Source organism: Taudactylus pleione, unplaced genomic scaffold, assembly GCF_031769625.1.
Source record: "Taudactylus pleione unplaced genomic scaffold, aTauple2 ptg000296l, whole genome shotgun sequence".
Taxonomy (NCBI): domain Eukaryota; kingdom Metazoa; phylum Chordata; class Amphibia; order Anura; family Myobatrachidae; genus Taudactylus; species Taudactylus pleione.
Genome location: NW_028284698.1, coordinates 4,625,371 through 4,643,376, shown reverse-complemented (window position 1 = coordinate 4,643,376; position 18,006 = coordinate 4,625,371). Strand labels below are relative to the sequence as shown.

General features: G+C 39.1%; 1 protein-coding gene across 1 annotated transcript; it reads right to left on the bottom strand.

The window, feature by feature from the left end:
• Positions 1–490: 490 nt before the first annotated feature.
• On the bottom strand, positions 491–17,271 carry ESX1 (ESX homeobox 1). The gene is made up of 5 exons (XM_088482890.1): positions 17,093–17,271; positions 15,302–15,592; positions 8,203–8,248; positions 5,032–5,318; positions 491–722 (listed from the first exon to the last, which is right to left on the bottom strand). Exons 1-5 carry the CDS (start codon positions 17,269–17,271, stop codon positions 491–493), a joined length of 1,035 nt encoding a protein of 344 aa, XP_088339016.1.
• Positions 17,272–18,006: the final 735 nt, after the last annotated feature.

Here is an 18,006-nt window from a genome sequence, read left to right as displayed (position 1 = left end):
AATACCTGTTTTCTCTAGCACTGCTATTTACAGTATATATTGTCTTTTTACTTCTTTCTACTGGAGGTGACCACTCAGCTGTTTAGTAGCTGCTTTAGACAAACAACCCTCACCAGCGCTTGAATTTTCCTTTATTTGTTAATCCTTCTTGTGAAATAAGTGGTGCCTGACTGCTTAATATATCCCTTTACAATGTGTGTGTGCAGCATAATGCATGACATACCTACTGTATACAAGAGTACATTTCTTCCACCACTGATTTCAATGTGATCATTATTTGATCCATCTTTGTAAAAAATAGATGGAAGATTAATCAAGTCTCGCTTGAAGGAGGTAGGAGAAGAAGGGGTGGCTGTGATTTGATGACTCATTCTGTGTTATCAAGTAGGAACAAAAACGCAGATGATTATGCTAATTTCATCATCAGTGTTTCACTTATGACCAGAATCTGCACTGTGAGATGGTGCCTTTGGCAACTGTTTCCGATTTATTAGCATAGGTCTTTGCTGATGCTGGAAAAGCCTGGCAGTAAGTTTATAGGAGATGTATGTTCAGAGTGTTCCTTAGAGATGAGTCTCAAGCCTCCAGCACTGGACGATGGTGACTTCCAATCTCTGGCAACTGAATCATTTAGAATGGGCAGTTCAGGATCTGAATTGGAAGTTGGGTCTTTCATAAGCAAAGGAGATGTGGTGACAAGTGGGTTCAGTACACTGAGGAACCTGAAATGAAATATCAAAATTTAAAGGCTGGGTGGTATTGTTGAATTATGGCTACAGTATATCATGCTGTAACTGGTTAGGGTGTACCATGATTCTGTGTTGAAAAATACCTCAGGTAACATCTTGTCTGTTTCTGCATATTTAAGGCAGAATTAGATGTCACCCCTATTTAAGAAAACTATAACACAAGAGATATCGGAGATAGCTTCAGCATTCAGGGACTGATTCATTACCGATCAAAACTGTGATTACGCATGCAATTGGCTGATTGTTGTGTTCTGCGCCTGCGTATGCATCGCAGTGTGCAAAGACTGCGATCGCAGTGACTACACAGACCAATCGCAGAGTGATTGACAGGAAGTAACATTTGGGGGGTGGTGACAGGGGGGTGGTTGGCGAAACGCAGGCGTGCTAGTGCGTTTGAACGCCGTTGCAGGGGTGTGCATAAATTAGCCACTGTGATGCCATATGCAGCATGGATTTTCACTGCGTGCGATGAAGTTAGCAATTCCTGAGTAAGGTCTGACCTTGTGCAAGTGTGCGTAAGGCTGCGATGGTACTCGATGTTACTTATGGTTTTGCAGTTTTGGTAAGTATTACGGATGTGTGTAAGGTAAAGTGGGCACCCTTATGTTAGGCTACAATGGCATTGCGATTGCAATCATTAGCATATTTTCATAGTGAGACTGCGTCCATTATGGAGCTGCGATCGCAATAGCAATCCTTACTGAATCAGGCCTTCAGAATAACAGTGCTCACAGCAACCGTCTCCATAATTTTCTGTGGGGACACTATTACTGGGGCTATATAAGAAGTTCCACTTTCCTCTATGGGGGAAGTCTTGCTGGAGAGGGGTCTTCTGGTCCATCCCTGGTGGGTTGGAACTGTTCCCGCTGCACAGTGCATTTGTTTCACTTTGCACGAGCGTAACCTGGTGAGCATCCAAACGCACATTCAGCCATGACACTGAAGACTGATATGCTCCGATGTGATGACAGGACACTTCTTCCTGCTTTTCAGAAGAACTGTCTCAGCTCTATATTCCTACTATTCTCATTAAAGATTTGCATGTTTGAAAAACAGATTTTAGTATTCCTAAACTAACTGGATATCATGTCCACTTAAGGTGCCCACACACATACCGACTTTTCATCCAATTTGGCCGATTTCAATGAATCGTGATGACAGATCATGTAAAAAATGGACAAATTGTGAGTTTCTACTCTTGATCACGATGCCGATGCGCGTCCCCGCTCGTCGTACCTCGCATCTTCAGATCTGCCGTGCTGTAGGGCTGATTAGCCAATCTGGGATACAATGCATTGGCTGCAAGATAGATCTTTAGTCAGATTGGACATTTTTAACTCCAAATCGTGACCACGACTGCCTGGGGAGAGTTCAGGGGAAATCGTGTACATCGGCTGATTGGGAGCAAGTCGGTATGTGTGTGGGCACCTTAAGTCTCAGTGAACAAATTATGATATCACTTGATTCAGTTGTGCAAGATTGAGATTTAGGGGCTGATTTTAGTTTGAGCTTAAAAAAGCTCAAAGTGTTGGACGAAACTAGTTGCTGTCTTGCTTACCTTCACGTTGTCCAGACTGAGCACAAGAGGCTTTCTTTCCCACCAAACACCCTGAATCGAGGTTTGCGATTCGGTATCTGGTCATTAGATCTACGTTGTCTAGATAGACAATGTCTGGGTAGACAATGGAAGATAGACAGGCAATAGGACGACAGGGACTGAAGGTCGACAGAGTCTGAAGGTCAACACACTAAAGGTCGACTAGTAACAAGGTCGACAGGTACTGAAGGTCGACATGATCATTAGGTCAACACTCATAAGGTCGACATGCAAATGGTCAACACATGTTTTTTTTTTGTTAGGGTTAGGCACTTACCCCGATGTTTAGGGTTAGGCACTTGCCCTGATGGTTAGGGTTAGGCACTTGCCCCGACAGTTAGGGTAAGGCACTTACTCCAACAGTTAGGGTTAGGGGCTAGGGTTGGGCACCAAGGGTGTTGACCATTTGCATGCCGACTATATGAGTGTCAGCCTAACGACCATGTAGACCTTCAGTACCTGTCAACCTTGTTACTAGTCGACGTTTAGTGTGTTGACCTTCAGACCCTGTCGACCTTCAGTCCCTGTCGACCTATTGCCTGTCTATCTTCCATTGTCTACCCAAACATTGTCTATCTAGACAATGTAGATATAATGACCGGATACCGAATCGCGAACCTCGATTCAGGGTGTATGTATGGTTCATGTGTCATTATTTTTATATTCTAGTTCATTGTATAATCAGCATAGCTGATTCCATGTATATTCCAGACTGAACACAGAATCATTTTTGCAGTGACTAGTCAGTTGTTTATACTGTGTAGCAAAATATCTTTATTGTTACAATATATTATTGTACTGTGTCAGTTGGTGACTGTTTCTATCCAGCAGTTTTTTTCTTTTTAATGTGATTTTGATTTGGGAGCAAACTACAAAAAGGGTGCAACTGTACACCTATATAAACCATGCTGCAATGCAAGTAATGCAAATACATGTATTTGTTTGCCTGCAGGGTAAATACTGGCTGTTTTTGCATGTAGCCCACAAATGCAGAACAGCTTTATATTTACACTGCAATTAGATCTGAGTTAGAACACGCCCCTCTCATATAAATTTCTCTGCATGTTTTACATCTGCCCCACCTGAAGTGCAACATGGTTCTGCTAAGGAGCAAATTACTAAATCAGCCCCTTAGTTGTGATATACAGTAGGTCTGATTACCAACATAAGGTATCCATTGCAGCTTCGGAATAATGTCTATAATTACATTGTACATGGCTTTTGGAAGAGTCTCAGTCTCAAGGAAAGATTCATAAGCATTACAAAACCTAGATACAATTGTATTTTGAGGGGTGCACATTTCTGTAGAACTCAGCTGGCGGGTCATTTTGGCCGGGAGTTTTACTTTTTGGAAATTACCTATCCATTGCTTCTACATCATGTATCCAGATGTCAGAGTCCCCCAAAAATCTTTCTTTTCAAGTTGTATATGTAGAAAATAATGAGTCATTTTTTCCAGGACGTGTGCTCCCTCACATGTCTGAAAGGACAAACAATTCTAGAATGGTTTGCATATCTGAAAGTGTGAAATGTAATGCGCCTTTATATTTAAAATTACAGGTACCTTAGTTATAGATGCCTCTTCCCCAGCCAAATTGATAGATTACCATTTGTATCCTCCATTATAAAGATCATGTGGGTCTCATAAGAGTTGTTTTGTGGCCTTAATCTGCACTAGATTTACTCCAATAAGGGCTTGTATGAGGCAAGTTTGTCTCAGCAGGCAGATCAGAGTGTCCTTGTTCAACATGAGAGAACTTCTAGGATGAGGTCATGATCTATAACATTTCTCAGTTAAATTCTGAGAGCAAAGAGGGTCCTCTAGGTGGGACTTTGCTAAAAATACAATGAGCTTGTTTTTCCACAAAAATAAGAAAGTGTAGAGGTCCTGAAAAATATACACTGCAAACAGCTCTGCATTGATGGACAGTGTCTTCTTGGAGGTTTGGAATGTAAATACTGATATGACATGGCCTGGTTTCTTCATCTACTGCCTTCTATGAGAAAACTTTGGCAGCCAAAGTATTCTCATAGAGAGTTAAGATGAAGAAAACAGGCTATGTCATATCAGTATTTACATCCCAAGCCTCCCAGAAGACACTGTCACAAGGGGGGTGCGGGCCGCTGAGGGGTGACACCAAAGTGTCGACTCCTCCTCGGTGACAGGAGCTGGGTGCTGCACTGTAGCATTACGTGCAGAACTCGGCTCCTAATACAGTGAAGGAGCCGGCACTGCACACAGACTGATCCCCAGGGGCAGTCCACATCTCCGGTACTCCCAGAATGACTAAAATGGTTCAGGCCTCATGACATGCCCCCTATACACAAAGCCACGCCCTATCAACGAGGTCACGCTTCCACTACAATCCTCCCCACACCGGGTGTCACCATGGGGAGGGACAGCGATGCCACTGCTTTGCTTACATCTGCAGACATGCTCACTGTATTTTTCAAAGCTCTAGTGCAATAAGGGTTCTCTCAGTGATAGCCAATAAAGCACTATATATACTACAGTATATATGAAAGTGTATTGTCCCGGTGTCTGCATTACTTACAATGACACCATGCAACACATCTAAGGATGGCAGTTGTCATTGGATATGGTTAACATGTGACAAATTTAAGAAAATATACTCTAATCATTTTGGTGTAGAAGAAGATCTGGAGTAAACAGGAATCTGTTACCTTCCAAAGTAAGGACTCAAAACAGGGTTTCTGAAGAGTGATGTCCAGGACATGTGATTCAGATTGAGTGAGCTGAGATGTGCAGGGGGGAAGGCTGGGCTGACTGGTGCTGATGTCACTGCTGAAAGAGGCAATGTTTTCCAGACAGGGTCCATGAGGTGACTGGAATTTAAAGGGAGATCAAAATATAGTCCTAAAGGATGCCTGATGGGGAAGGCAGGGAGACCACTCAGCAGCTCTGTTTTCTCTCGTTTTCTCCATTTGGCTCTTCGATTTTGAAACCAAACCTGCAACAGAAAAAATAGGTAAAAATACAAACTATTCATATAAAGCATGCTGAAAGTGTATATCAAGACTGTATTCACGTGATAAACCAATAAATGCACCAGAGGTAATGCTGCAGAAGATTATAGTGTATATGCAACTGTCATAGTATGAAAAGAAGTTTTAGGTTATGCCATCCTGGGGGAAATGTACTAAGCCTTGGAGATAGATAAAATTGGAGAGAGATAAAGTACCAACCAATCAGCTCCTAACTGTCATGTTGCAGGCTGTGTTTGAAAAATGACAGGAGCTGATTAGTTGGTACTTTATCTCTCCTTCTCCTTTATCTATTTCCAAGACTTAGTACATCTACCCCCTGGTCCCCAATCTTACATCTCCAAGCAAGGCTCCTGTGCATGAAGTCGCAGTCATCTTTATTTTTGTCTTGGCTGCTTGTTGCTAGGCTACTTGGATGTCGCTACTAGACTTCCTGATAGTCATATGGCTGCAATGCTGTTTCACTGACAGGGCCTACTCCATATCAGTGATCTAATTAGTTAAGGGGAGTTTAAATGCCAAGGAGTACAGAGCCTCAAAGTCCTGCTCTTGCGCAGTGTTCAAAACCTCCACTGTTCTCTAACTTGTCCTGACCTTTTGGGTAAATTTCACAGCAATCCAATGCCTGCTACTGCCCAGACTTGGTTATGTTTAGCTGGAACACATTATTACTGCCCTGACCTTGGCTACATGGGGAATATTTGGTATACACTGTCTGTTACCTGTTATGATCTCTAGCTACATTTACTGATACATGCTGTCTTGCTACCTGCCCATACCTAAAGCTAGTCTCCATATTCCTATGGTAGCTGACACTTATAAGTTCCTTCTACTTTGAAATTGAAGTCATGGGGGCCTTCAAGTACTTTTGAGCATATATCGTTCTATAGTTAGGGCGGCTTGCTATAGGTGAAGAAATCTATATGTCTTTTTCTAGTCTACATCTGACATAATTTTCCAGAAGTAGCCCTAACAACACCTCAATCATCTGTTAAAGAGATTGTTTTCTATTAAGAAGAAATTTTCCTGTCAAAATAAATAACATAATTTACAGTCTACATGATGCTACATCTAAAACAGCCTCTTAAATAATGAACAGTAACAACGGAAAATAGAAAGTTAATATTCCTCACTAATTCCTAATTGATGAGTATAATTATGCATCCTCACGCCCAACATACTATAATGTAAAGAAAATACTGTAAACAAACAACATTTCTGAGTGTGGAGCTTCATATGTAATTATAATATATGAAAGATATAATTTCTAATGTACAGTACAAACTTTAGTGAAAAATAGACAATATTGTACTAGGAAATGTTTTTGAGGAATTTAGCGCATAAATATATATTTAAAAAACAAAAACAAAATTAATTCAGTTGGTGGTTGACCTCAGGACAGTGCTACAAGACTAGCAAGAACCTTTCTAACTCAGCAAACTGGATATACTGTACAGTAAAATAATGGAAACCTTAATTCAGCTTCATGAAGGGCAAACAATGAAATTGTTAACACAATCTTTTCATCTTAGAATGAAAGGGGGAACCTGCCCTATGACATTTAGTTAATATACTACTGCTTCTTATCTCTGTGATAGCATAGCCTGCTCTCTCCGCTGCTGCAAATTAATCTATGTAAGATGTACAATCATCTGTCATTCTGCTGTATAATGCTTTGAGATCAAATATTTCAATTAGTTAGTACAGGTATATGGAAAATATTTGTCCCATAGACTGTTTGCAAAAGATAGGATAGTGTCTAATATTGCTGGCAAAAATGTCTGTTTGTGTCACAAGCGGCTGTTGAGCAGTACCATAACTGATTACTGCCCTTAGCTAGAGAACGTTATATAAAAACGTCACTTAGACACAGTTACTTACAAAATACCAGTAGACTGAGCTCCATTGGTCACAAGAGGTCCTAAAATACATTTTCTAATACATATTCCTGTGTCTTCCAGTAAAGTTTATAGGTCTGATGCAAAGCTGTTCATAAAACCAGCATAAATGACACAAAGAAAAACAGCAGGAAAAAATAGTGTTTTTCTGGCCCATGTGCAGAGCCATACAAATCTTGAGATGTGTCTAGCTCGGCATTGGGAACATATGTGCCTGGTACAGTATATGCTAAGTCATCATCGTTGCTATGATTTTGAACCTGCCCAGGCCTGTGGTAGATGTAAAATATATGTCTTCTAACCAGTGATGTGCAGTCAGGTGAGGCAGGTTAGCAGAACCTTCCTGTCATACTTCAATATACTCCAAAGTTTTGACTACAAAAATGAGAAGAAAAAATGTAAGAAAATATTATAAATATCTTCTTTGTATTATCTAATCATTTTTATAGTCAAAACTCTGGAGTAAAAAGTGTATGGCAGGTGAGGCACTGCCTCCCCTGTCTATCATTTCCGCACATCCCTGATCAAAATACACAAATTACCAGCACTAGTTACTGCTGTACCTTTGTATAATGCCCACATGAGCCCTCAGGTTCATATATGTATCTGTAAATCTGGCTGATACAAGCCAGTGCCTCCCAAACAATTTACCTCACCGCACGTCACTGCTCCTAACAGGAGTGTTTTGCAGCTCTGCAAATTTGTGTGGCTAAACCATTGCTGTACTCTGCATGTATTTCCACGTCCCTTCTCTTCCCTTTTCTGTCTCTCCAGTTATAAGGAGGTGTACAGTAAGTGCCAGGAGCGAGTAAGTCTGCATTTTTATTTGTATTTCTATGCATTCTCCTTTTGGGCATGCACAGTGCAAATTTGTGCACTTAATAATACAAAACCGCCATAAGATCAACTCAGCATTAGGCCCTATGTATCAGAAAATAGGAGTAATACATACCTGCACTCTTGCTTCAGTGAGGTTCAGCCGCACGGCAAGGTCCTCTCTGCTGAAGGAAACAGGCAAATCTGTCAGTGTGTTACAAATAATAGTAGAACAAACCCTTCATAATATATGTTGATGGGTAAGCAAGTAATCTATGATGCTTAAGCTGTTGAAGACCTACCAGTGCTAAGTGGCGAGTCACAGGCTACTTGTTGCAGACTAACTAAAGTATAATGAACTGTACGGTGCTTATCTGTGGTAAGTTCATTTCAGGCAAGAGGCAGCTGTCCCTTGAAATTAACTTACCACAGATAAGCATCATATGAATTCTTTCAAGCTATTCAACTATATTTTAAGCAATTTTAAAAACTTTTTGAATTTAGCCTCGAAATTTTTATTGTTTATCTATTGTCTTTTTGTATACTCTCCCGTGCTGCTATATTTATTTCTTACTTTGATCTTATATGTTTGCGGTATATTAATTGGAATACCCTTTAAACCGTTTTTTATTGATTATTTATCAGCACCACCATTGCACTTTATATACAATATTTGCACAAACGTGCCTGTATATGAACTATTTGGCCAAATCCTATGATCAGGATTGAGACATGTATAAGCATTTATTTGTGTTTGTTTGTTCTGATATATGTTTTTACATACTATATTAAATTGATAATATTTTAAACATTTGGTCACATTTTATCCTATTAGTTTATGCACTAGATCTTTTTGCACAATTGCACTTTTGTCACAAGATATACGTCAGTCGCTCAAAACCTAGTAAATTTACACCATTTTCACCTAAAGGCCTCATCCAAAGGTCTATATACACTAGGTGCAGCTGACACCCTGTTGCATTCGGGAGAATGTATTACATACTGTGGTTTTAGAAATCCTCTGCTGAGCATATAAGTTGGCGCCAGTACCTCCCCTGTTTTAAATATATATATATATATATATGTAATAAGTGTGCTATAAAAGATTTTAAAACAGAGTAGAATGGATTATACATATATATTTCTTACATATTACAATTTATGGAAAATGTAATATTGACAATAAGACTCTAGCCCACATCTGCGTTCTTTTTCTTGGATACAGGGATGGTCTTTTTCATTTTCTTATCAGTGTCTGTGATGCACAGGGCTAAAGATCCCTAGGACACTGCTTTTTCTATGTATTTAATTATCACCTGGATGTCCCATCCCACCACAGAAATTTTTTAAGCACCCATGACTGTCCCAACGAGAACCCCTAAGTTTAGAACCACTTATCTAGATTATAATTTAGAAGCTACTCACTGACTGCTCCCATGTTAAACTGGGAATCTCCTTCCTATAAACATAGTTGCTGCCATAGATTGGAAAATAAACTGCTCTGTCAGACAGTGTTTCAGCTACATTGAGTGATTTGGAAATTAGGATTCTGCATAGAGGGAACAGTGTCTGTAACACAGTACGCTACATTAGCCAATGACCGCTATGCTGCTACTGTGTTTCCCCGAATAATAAGACCTACCCCGAAAAAAAGCCCTACCCTTATTTTTGAAAAATGGTCCAAAATAAGCCCTACCCCAAAAATAAGCCCTAACAAAAAAAAAAGAGGAAAAAAAAATAATGGTAAGTAAAGAATTGTAAAGCAGGACTGAGGGCATGATGGGGATAAAAGCAGGTCTGAGGGCATGATGGGGATAAAAGCAGGACTGAGGGCATGATGGGGATAAAAGCAGGACTGAGGCCATGATGAGGATAAAAGCAGGACTGAGGCCATGATGAGGATAAAAGCAGAACTGAGGGCATGATGAGGATAAAAGCAGGACTGAGGCCATGATGAGGATAAAAGCAGGACTGAGGGCATGATGGGGATAAAAGCAGGACTGAGGTCATGATGGGGATAAAGCAGGACTGAGGTCATGATGGGGATAAAAGCAGGACTGAGGTCATGATGGGGATAAAAGCAGGACTGAGGCCATGATGGGGATAAAAGCAGGACTGAGGGCATGATGGGGGTAAAAGCAGGACTGAGGCCATGATGGGGATAAAAGCAGGACTGAGGGCATGATGGGGATAAAAGCAGGACTGAGGCCATGATGGGGATAAAAGCAGGACTGAGGGCATGATGGGGATAAAAGCAGGACTGAGGCCATGATGGGGATAAAAGCAGGACTGAGGGCATGATGGGGATAAAAGCAGGACTGAGGGCATGATGGGGATAAAAGCAGGACTGAGGCCATGATGGGGATAAAAGCAGGACTGAGGGCATGATGGGGATAAAAGCAGGACTGAGGGCATGATGGGGATAAAAGCAGGACTGAGGCCATGATGGGGATAAAAGCAGGACTGAGGGCATGATGGGGATAAAAGCAGGACTGAGGGCATGATGGGGATAAAAGCAGGACTGAGGCCATGATGAGGATAAAAGCAGGACTGAGGCCATGATGGGGATAAAAGCAGGACTGAGGCCATGAGGGGGATAAAAGCAGGACTGAGGACATGATGGGGATAAAAGCAGGACTGAGGGCATGATGGGGATAAAAGCAGGACTGAGGGCATGATGGGGATAAAAGCAGGACTGAGGGCATGATGGGGATAAAAGCAGGACTGAGGGCATGATGGGGATAAAAGCAGGACTGAGGGCATGATGGGGATAAAAGCAGGACTGAGGCCATGATGGGGATAAAAGCAGGACTGAGGCCATGATGGGGATAAAAGCAGGACTGAGGGCATGATGGGGATAAAAGCAGGACTGAGGCCATGATGGGGATAAAAGCAGGACTGAGGGCATGATGGGGATAAAAGCAGGACTGAGGGCATGATGGGGATAAAAGCAGGACTGAGGCCATGATGGGGATAAAAGCAGGACTGAGGGCATGATGGCGATAAAAGCAGGACTGAGGGCATGATGGGGATAAAAGCAGGACTGAGGCCATGATGAGGATAAAAGCAGGACTGAGGCCATGATGGGGATAAAAGCAGGACTGAGGCCATGATGGGGATAAAAGCAGGACTGAGGGCATGATGGGGATAAAAGCAGGACTGAGGGCATGATGGGGATAAAAGCAGGACTGAGGGCATGATGGGGATAAAAGCAGGACTGAGGCCATGATGGGGATAAAAGCAGGACTGAGGGCATGATGGGGATAAAAGCAGGACTGAGGGCATGATGGGGATAAAAGCAGGACTGAGACCATGATGAGGATAAAAGCAGGACTGAGGCCATGATGGGGATAAAAGCAGGACCGAGGCCATGATGGGGATAAAAGCAGGACTGAGGGCATGATGGGGATAAAAGCAGGTCTGAGGGCATGATGCTGTCAATGTCAATTAAAATAAGCCCTACCCCGAAAATAAGCCCTATGGAGTTCTTTTGACCAAAAAAAAAAATAAGACAGTGTCTTATTATCGGGGAAAAACGGTAGTATAATTTTCTTGTAGTAACTTCAGAGCTGTGTACATTACTGCTGTGCATAGGGACAGCAGAGCAGGTGTGCAATAAAGGTTTAAGTATCCCATCCTGTTTGAAATGAAGCTCAAGAAACCGTTCATGTAGATTAACCTTAAACCTGAGATGGTAGAAGTAATTTAAGTAACATATTTATTAAGTGGCTCTAAGTCCCTTGTTGTAAAGATTTGTCCCTGGAAATGTTTGCCTGTGAGAATGTCCCTGTGTTTTTTTTTATCATCTTTTTGACCATCTGAATAATACAGTGATCATTGCTGCATGTACTTCTCTCATATAATGCTGTATACATATACAAAAGGGATGTAGTTATATTGCCTGTGGACGGGATGCTGGGCAGCGATATACCTGTGCTTAGCTCAATATCTGGTTGTAATTCTCAGTACTATTATTAATCTGTAAGGATGGATACAGTCTTAGTATCATGTATCTTGTTGTGTGTGAAAATCCCAAAATATGTTCTTAGTCTATTTTTGCCAAAATGTATTGAAAGTGAGTGTGTACAGAAAGTAGTCATTCTGTGTCCAGTGCGCGGTATATGTAGTCCCCATGTATATAAAGTGTGTGCAGCTCATCATTTGTGTTCATAGTACACACCTGTCCCTATGTTCTGCATCCAGTATATAGAAAGTATAAAATAGTAATTAATCATACTGACATGTAGGCACAGATGTCTGCTACACTGACTTTTCCAAATATATCATGTTTTCTGTTTAGCTCCTATATAATATAGGGACACAACCTATATTATTTCCTGCTGTAATTTCATAGTTACAGAGTCATTTATAAGAGCTGTAACTTTATCAAGCTAAATAGATTTATATTCCTTTCTAAGTTGGCTAGATAATAAAGAATTACCCCACATAAACATTGCAATTAAACTGTTTGCTGCCTTTGTGAAATATAAATAGCATAATAATACATTATAGTTATAATTATGTCTCTACATTTCTGTGGAGCATAACCAGAGAGATCTGATGACAGGACTCTTCTATTATAAGGTTATACAGCTTATAACTACTAATCAGACACTTACAGTAGGGCTCAGTTATTCTCTCACTGACTGGTCATCTCATGTCACTGAATCCAGCCTTGTACATAGATATATACTTATATTTATATATGAATGCTGGGTGTCTGTGCAGAGAGCAGTGATGCTTACAACTTTGCAGCTGCTACTTTAGTAAATTATTTAAATTGCAGAATTGTAACAAGTCCAAGAGATGTCTTTTAATACCCGGATTTCTCCAGGATTAATGAAGTATTCAACTTTGAGCCCTTGAGACCATTGTGGATTAATCTACCATCATTACATTAATATCAACTTTACCAGTGTCTTACAGGAGATATCTATTTGTTTACTGTGCAAACAATCAACTTTTACTATCTCCTCCAACTGCAGTAGTGAGGGAAATTTAATGTTATCAGTTATTCCGTAGTCCATTTATTCTATATGTATCCGTTTTTATTGTATATGTACTAATTCAATTTGAATATTATTTTATTGTGTTTTATTGTATGCAATATTTTGTAATAATACATGTGGAATTTATTCCCATAATTCCAAATCTAATGCTTTCTACGCTCCATGGGAGTTTCCACTAGTTGTTATCACTTTTTTTTGAGACACATTATATCACTATTTGTTTGCTATAAATATTGTGTATTCATTTTAGTTTAAAACCTTTTAATAAAACTGTTATTATTTCCCACAATCTGTTGAGTAACAGCTTTTACTGCATTTTAATTCCCATCACAGATTCAAATAATAAAACTATTTGTGCGAGAAAACCAGTCTGCAAACTCCTTATGGTATTTGAAAATATAATTTTATAGAATGCTTAATTACTACAGGTTTTGTTTGCGTTAATGATTACTTAATTTACATTTTGGAAACATCAGTAGTTGCCTGGGGCTCAGATACACTATGAATTTTGTACTAAGTACTGTGCATGTAAATTAAAGTTAATGTGCATTAAAGTTTCACATCCTGTAATGAATACAGAGCTAATGCCTTGTATGGTGTTGTTTCCTGAATAAACCTGCTGTGTTGCCCGTCAGGCTGCAGCCCATAGTCTTACAAATATTATGTGATTATACTTTTCAGTGATTTATCTGGGACTGGGAACAACCACTTGTATTTACGTGTCCATTACACTGGATGTGTCAGTCAGCTACTTTCATGGCAGCCTGAAATAATGTTTTTGTACCCGTCATATCTGACAGATAGCATCACAAAAGCATGGGGCATACTACAATTTGTAACTGATAATTCATCATACTAAATCTTAAAGTTAGAATCCAGTTATATGAAACTGTAAGTGAACAAATGTACAGTGTCACTAGTCTTAGTTATAGCAATCTTTATACCCATAGGACAGTGATAGACAGTGAACAGGAGGCACACTACTATTCATACATATGAAATATTACTTTTTAATGGTCCCTGAATACAAAAGACTTTTTGAAACGGCCTTTATCTCAGTGGTATTAGATTTATAAAATGGCTATCATTTGTCCCAATTTTTCTAAGACTGTCTAGATTTTTTGCTTGTATTATACTGTAGAAGGGCTGTTGTAGGACTGAGACTCCTAGATACAGCCAGGAGGGGAAGATACATTTGTGCATCGTAACCTCTGCTTAGTACCATTGCTTCACCCACTGATGAATTGGGTAAGAATAGAACTCACATTTTTCTATGTTGTCTATAGATATGAGACGTCAAATACACCAAAGTCTCCATACTACTTCATGGTATTTACTGCGAATGGTCGATAATTATCCGCCTATCATTTTAGATGCGGATCCTGACTAGGTGGGCCGGCAGTGGGGGGAGGGGGTGGGGTGCTTGGGAAGGGAAGGAGACAGTTCTTTTATTTTAATTTAATTTAATTTGTTATATATTATTTATATAAATGACAATTTATTTGTTGAATATATTTACAAAAGATATTACACTGTTACAATTAAATTTATAATGTCAGCTTAATATATAGAGATGTATATTTGTATCATCTTACTGTTTTGATTATTGTGTTTGCATTGTATTTTCTGTATATGGAAAATCTATTATACATGACGCTTCAATAATATTAATGGTATTAATGGTTAATTTATTAAATGTGCAAGTTTCACCTGTGAGGAGTGTGTTCATTCCCAATGCCCAATCATCATAGGAGATTTTTAGGAGCCCAGCTTAGGCTTTTTCAGTGGGGCTTTCACATAATATAGTTCATCCAGGAAAAGTCCACATATACTCCCTATAAACCCTAACAATGAATAATTGTCCTGTGTTTGGCACCCAAAATGAAGAGTAAGGACACTTTTTAAGTACTAAGGTAACTTCATATTAAAGGATCCCAGTTGTGTTCTGTCTCCATTACAAATTAACCCATATCCTAGGCTATGGTGTGGTTCAGCAGCCGATTGTGCATTAAGGTTACCTATTCCTGTATCTTGGTGCGGTTTGGAGTGGCATATGTTTAGAGCTTATACCATTCTCAGGATATTTATAAGGAGATAGCTCATTGCTGGGTAATGATATATTTTTTAAATGGCATGGTTAGGTTTGAAGATATTTTAAAAGTTATATATATATGTTAGGCAGGCTATCAATGCAACAGAAAGGTAAAGTAAACTAATGAAAATGACCTGGTGAATACATCTGGATAATGGGACTTCACAAAGGCCCGCTCCAGCTCCTCTAGTTGTAGGTTACTGAAGGTGGTGCGGTAGCGTCGCTGCTTCCTTTTCTCGGCCCCTGTGGATATGGACGGGTCACAGCCAGTACTGGACTGTTTCTCAGGTTGTTCTTTCTTTTCTGCATTTCGATCCTCATCATTCCTCCTTGGTCCCTCTCCTGCATGGATGCTCCCGTTGGACACTCTGCTTGGTGAACTTTCTCCCACTGTATGCTGGACATGGGGTGCAGGATTATAGATACTTTTCACAGGAGAGGCTATTTCACCTGTGAGACCTGAACAAAAGTCATAGATTTAATGCTTTTCTGGTTATCATTTTCCACATCTAATGTTTCATACATAGTTTATAATTCAATGCTATTGTGACTTGGTTAAGAATGCACCTTAGGTAAAAATAAAATTATATATATATATATAATATATATATAATTATATATATATTACTGTATATATTTTATAAGACACAGGGCATGTAAGGAAGAGAATGTAGCTGAGAAAGTTGATTTTTGCGTATTTAGTTAGGCTTGGAGCATGACCATCTCGCACACCATGTTCTTATGTCTGTGGGTGCTGTTCCTCTCAGTATATTAGATTGGTATGCCTTAATGCACTGCATACATTTTATGGTGCCATATAAATAAATCTATATAGTATACAAGCTACAGGTACAGTATAAAGCAGGCAATCTATAATTGTTTAAATATATTTTTACAAAAGGAAAAGAAGCTTGAGATAACACACTATTATATATATGCAGATCCCTGGGAGATTGATTGTTATCTGTGTGTTTTTACATTATGAGTTTGTGTTTTTATCCTAAAGTTACATATACAGTAATGCTTTTATGTTGAAGTACTGTAGATTGAATGCATTGTTAAAAAGACTGATATCTAGTTTTCAACCACATATTTAAATATTGTGGTCATAGGCAAAATTGTGATATACAAGTACCACCATTTATAAAGGGATAGGGATATAAAGCTCATATTACTAAATTGCAGTGCATGCAAGGCAGGTATCACCAGTTATTACAGGGTTAAGAATAAAGCCTGAACATTTGATGTAATTCGAACCATATTATCATTGTATTATTTTGCATTTCAGTTAGTTTATTTATTGTAAAAATATGTTTATCTATAAAGATACATCATTAATTGAAATGCAAGCTAAGCGATATTCTAGTTTGAATAAGTGATTTGGAAACCGCAGCACTAAAATGTATAATTGTTAGTGACTAAACACATAGGTAGGATGAAAGCCTACCAAATGGGTGCGCATATGGAAATTAGTATAATATATTGCACAGGTGTACAATTTCCAAAAAATAAAAACTTTAACTATCCAAAGAGAGAGAAACTCATACTTAAATAATAACAGTTAAGCAATAAAAAACAGCTAAACATTGTTTTAGTTTGAATAAGTGATTTGGAAACCGCAGCACTAAAATGTATATTTGTTAGTCTACCACATAAAACCACCTAACCATACAAATAACACTTAATACCATAAAGTTAATGAAATATAAAAATAATTCCTTAACAATTAATTGTAACAACTGTTTATACGTTTTAAGCACTTTTAATAACCGATACATCAACATTGTTATTTTAGTAGCAGCACAAAGGGGTTTAAGATGTCCATAACAACTTAATATAGTTGTTAGAATTACTTATATGTACGGTACCCTCTCTCCCTACCGCACAGTACAGACTGAGAACTCCTGAGACAGGAGAACAAGTACTCACAACTTTTTAACGAGGTCTCTGTTAGGTCCTCTGGGGATCTCTTCTTTCCATCTGAGGTGGGTGCTCTTCCCAGAATGCTGTCTATGCAGTGAGGGGTAAGGGTGTGAGCAGGAGGCTGCTGGGGACAGTCTGTCTCTGTGGAGCTGTCCTGTGAGGAGGGTGCTGGAGTCTGCATGGTGACTGCTCTGTGTGTGATGGGCAGAAGATGTAACATGCACAACAGCACTGTCACTAGGGAGCATGCTCCTCTGCCCCTCTCATTGGTCCTGCCACTGTCCCTTCCACAGGGTCACATAATCCATGTCATCAGCAATGGGGTGGGTACCTTTTGGACAATTTATAAGCAGGAACCGGTGCAAGCATTTAAGCAACACAGGGAGTCAGAGATTATTACGCGGCAACAATTGTCCTATTCTGAAAAAGACCGTTCAGTGGTTCATGCAGCAGTAAGGTCTGTGTACATACTAGCACTCTGTATAGTCCTCTCGTGTAATCCAAAGCATGAAACACACTTTACTTAGTACTTCCATTGAAAGCAGTTTCTGCAGATCTATAAGGGAGCATTGCAAAGTTTGTATTCTATAATTTTTTATGCAGTACAACTATTTAACAATGATAATCCCCCCAAATAGGGTTCATCTATAAAAATAAAAGTAATTGATTATACAAAATGTCACAATTCATGTCAACATCATCCAGATTAGTTTTAGAGTAGACAGTTATGATTAGATAATATTACATAGAATGTTATATATTAAAATAATACAATTCTGGCAGAATCTTTAGGGTTATATTCATGTTAGTTTTGAATGAAACACAATACTGCTAATAATATAAGGGTTACAATGTTATCTCTTCTAGTTTATATATATATATATATATATATATATATATATATATATATATATAT

Excerpts from the sequence above, each read along its gene's own strand:
- ESX1 (XM_088482890.1), bottom strand. The coding sequence starts at position 17,271 with ATGCAGACTCCAGCACCCTCCTCACAGGACAGCTCCACAGAGACAGAC. Across the intron at positions 8,249-15,301 it reads TATCCAGATGTATTCACCAG|AGAGGACCTTGCCGTGCGGC; the intron begins GTCATTTTCATT and ends TTCCTTCAGCAG. Across the intron at positions 5,319-8,202 it reads TCACTGAAGCAAGAGTGCAG|GTTTGGTTTCAAAATCGAAG; the intron begins GTATGTATTACT and ends TTTCTGTTGCAG.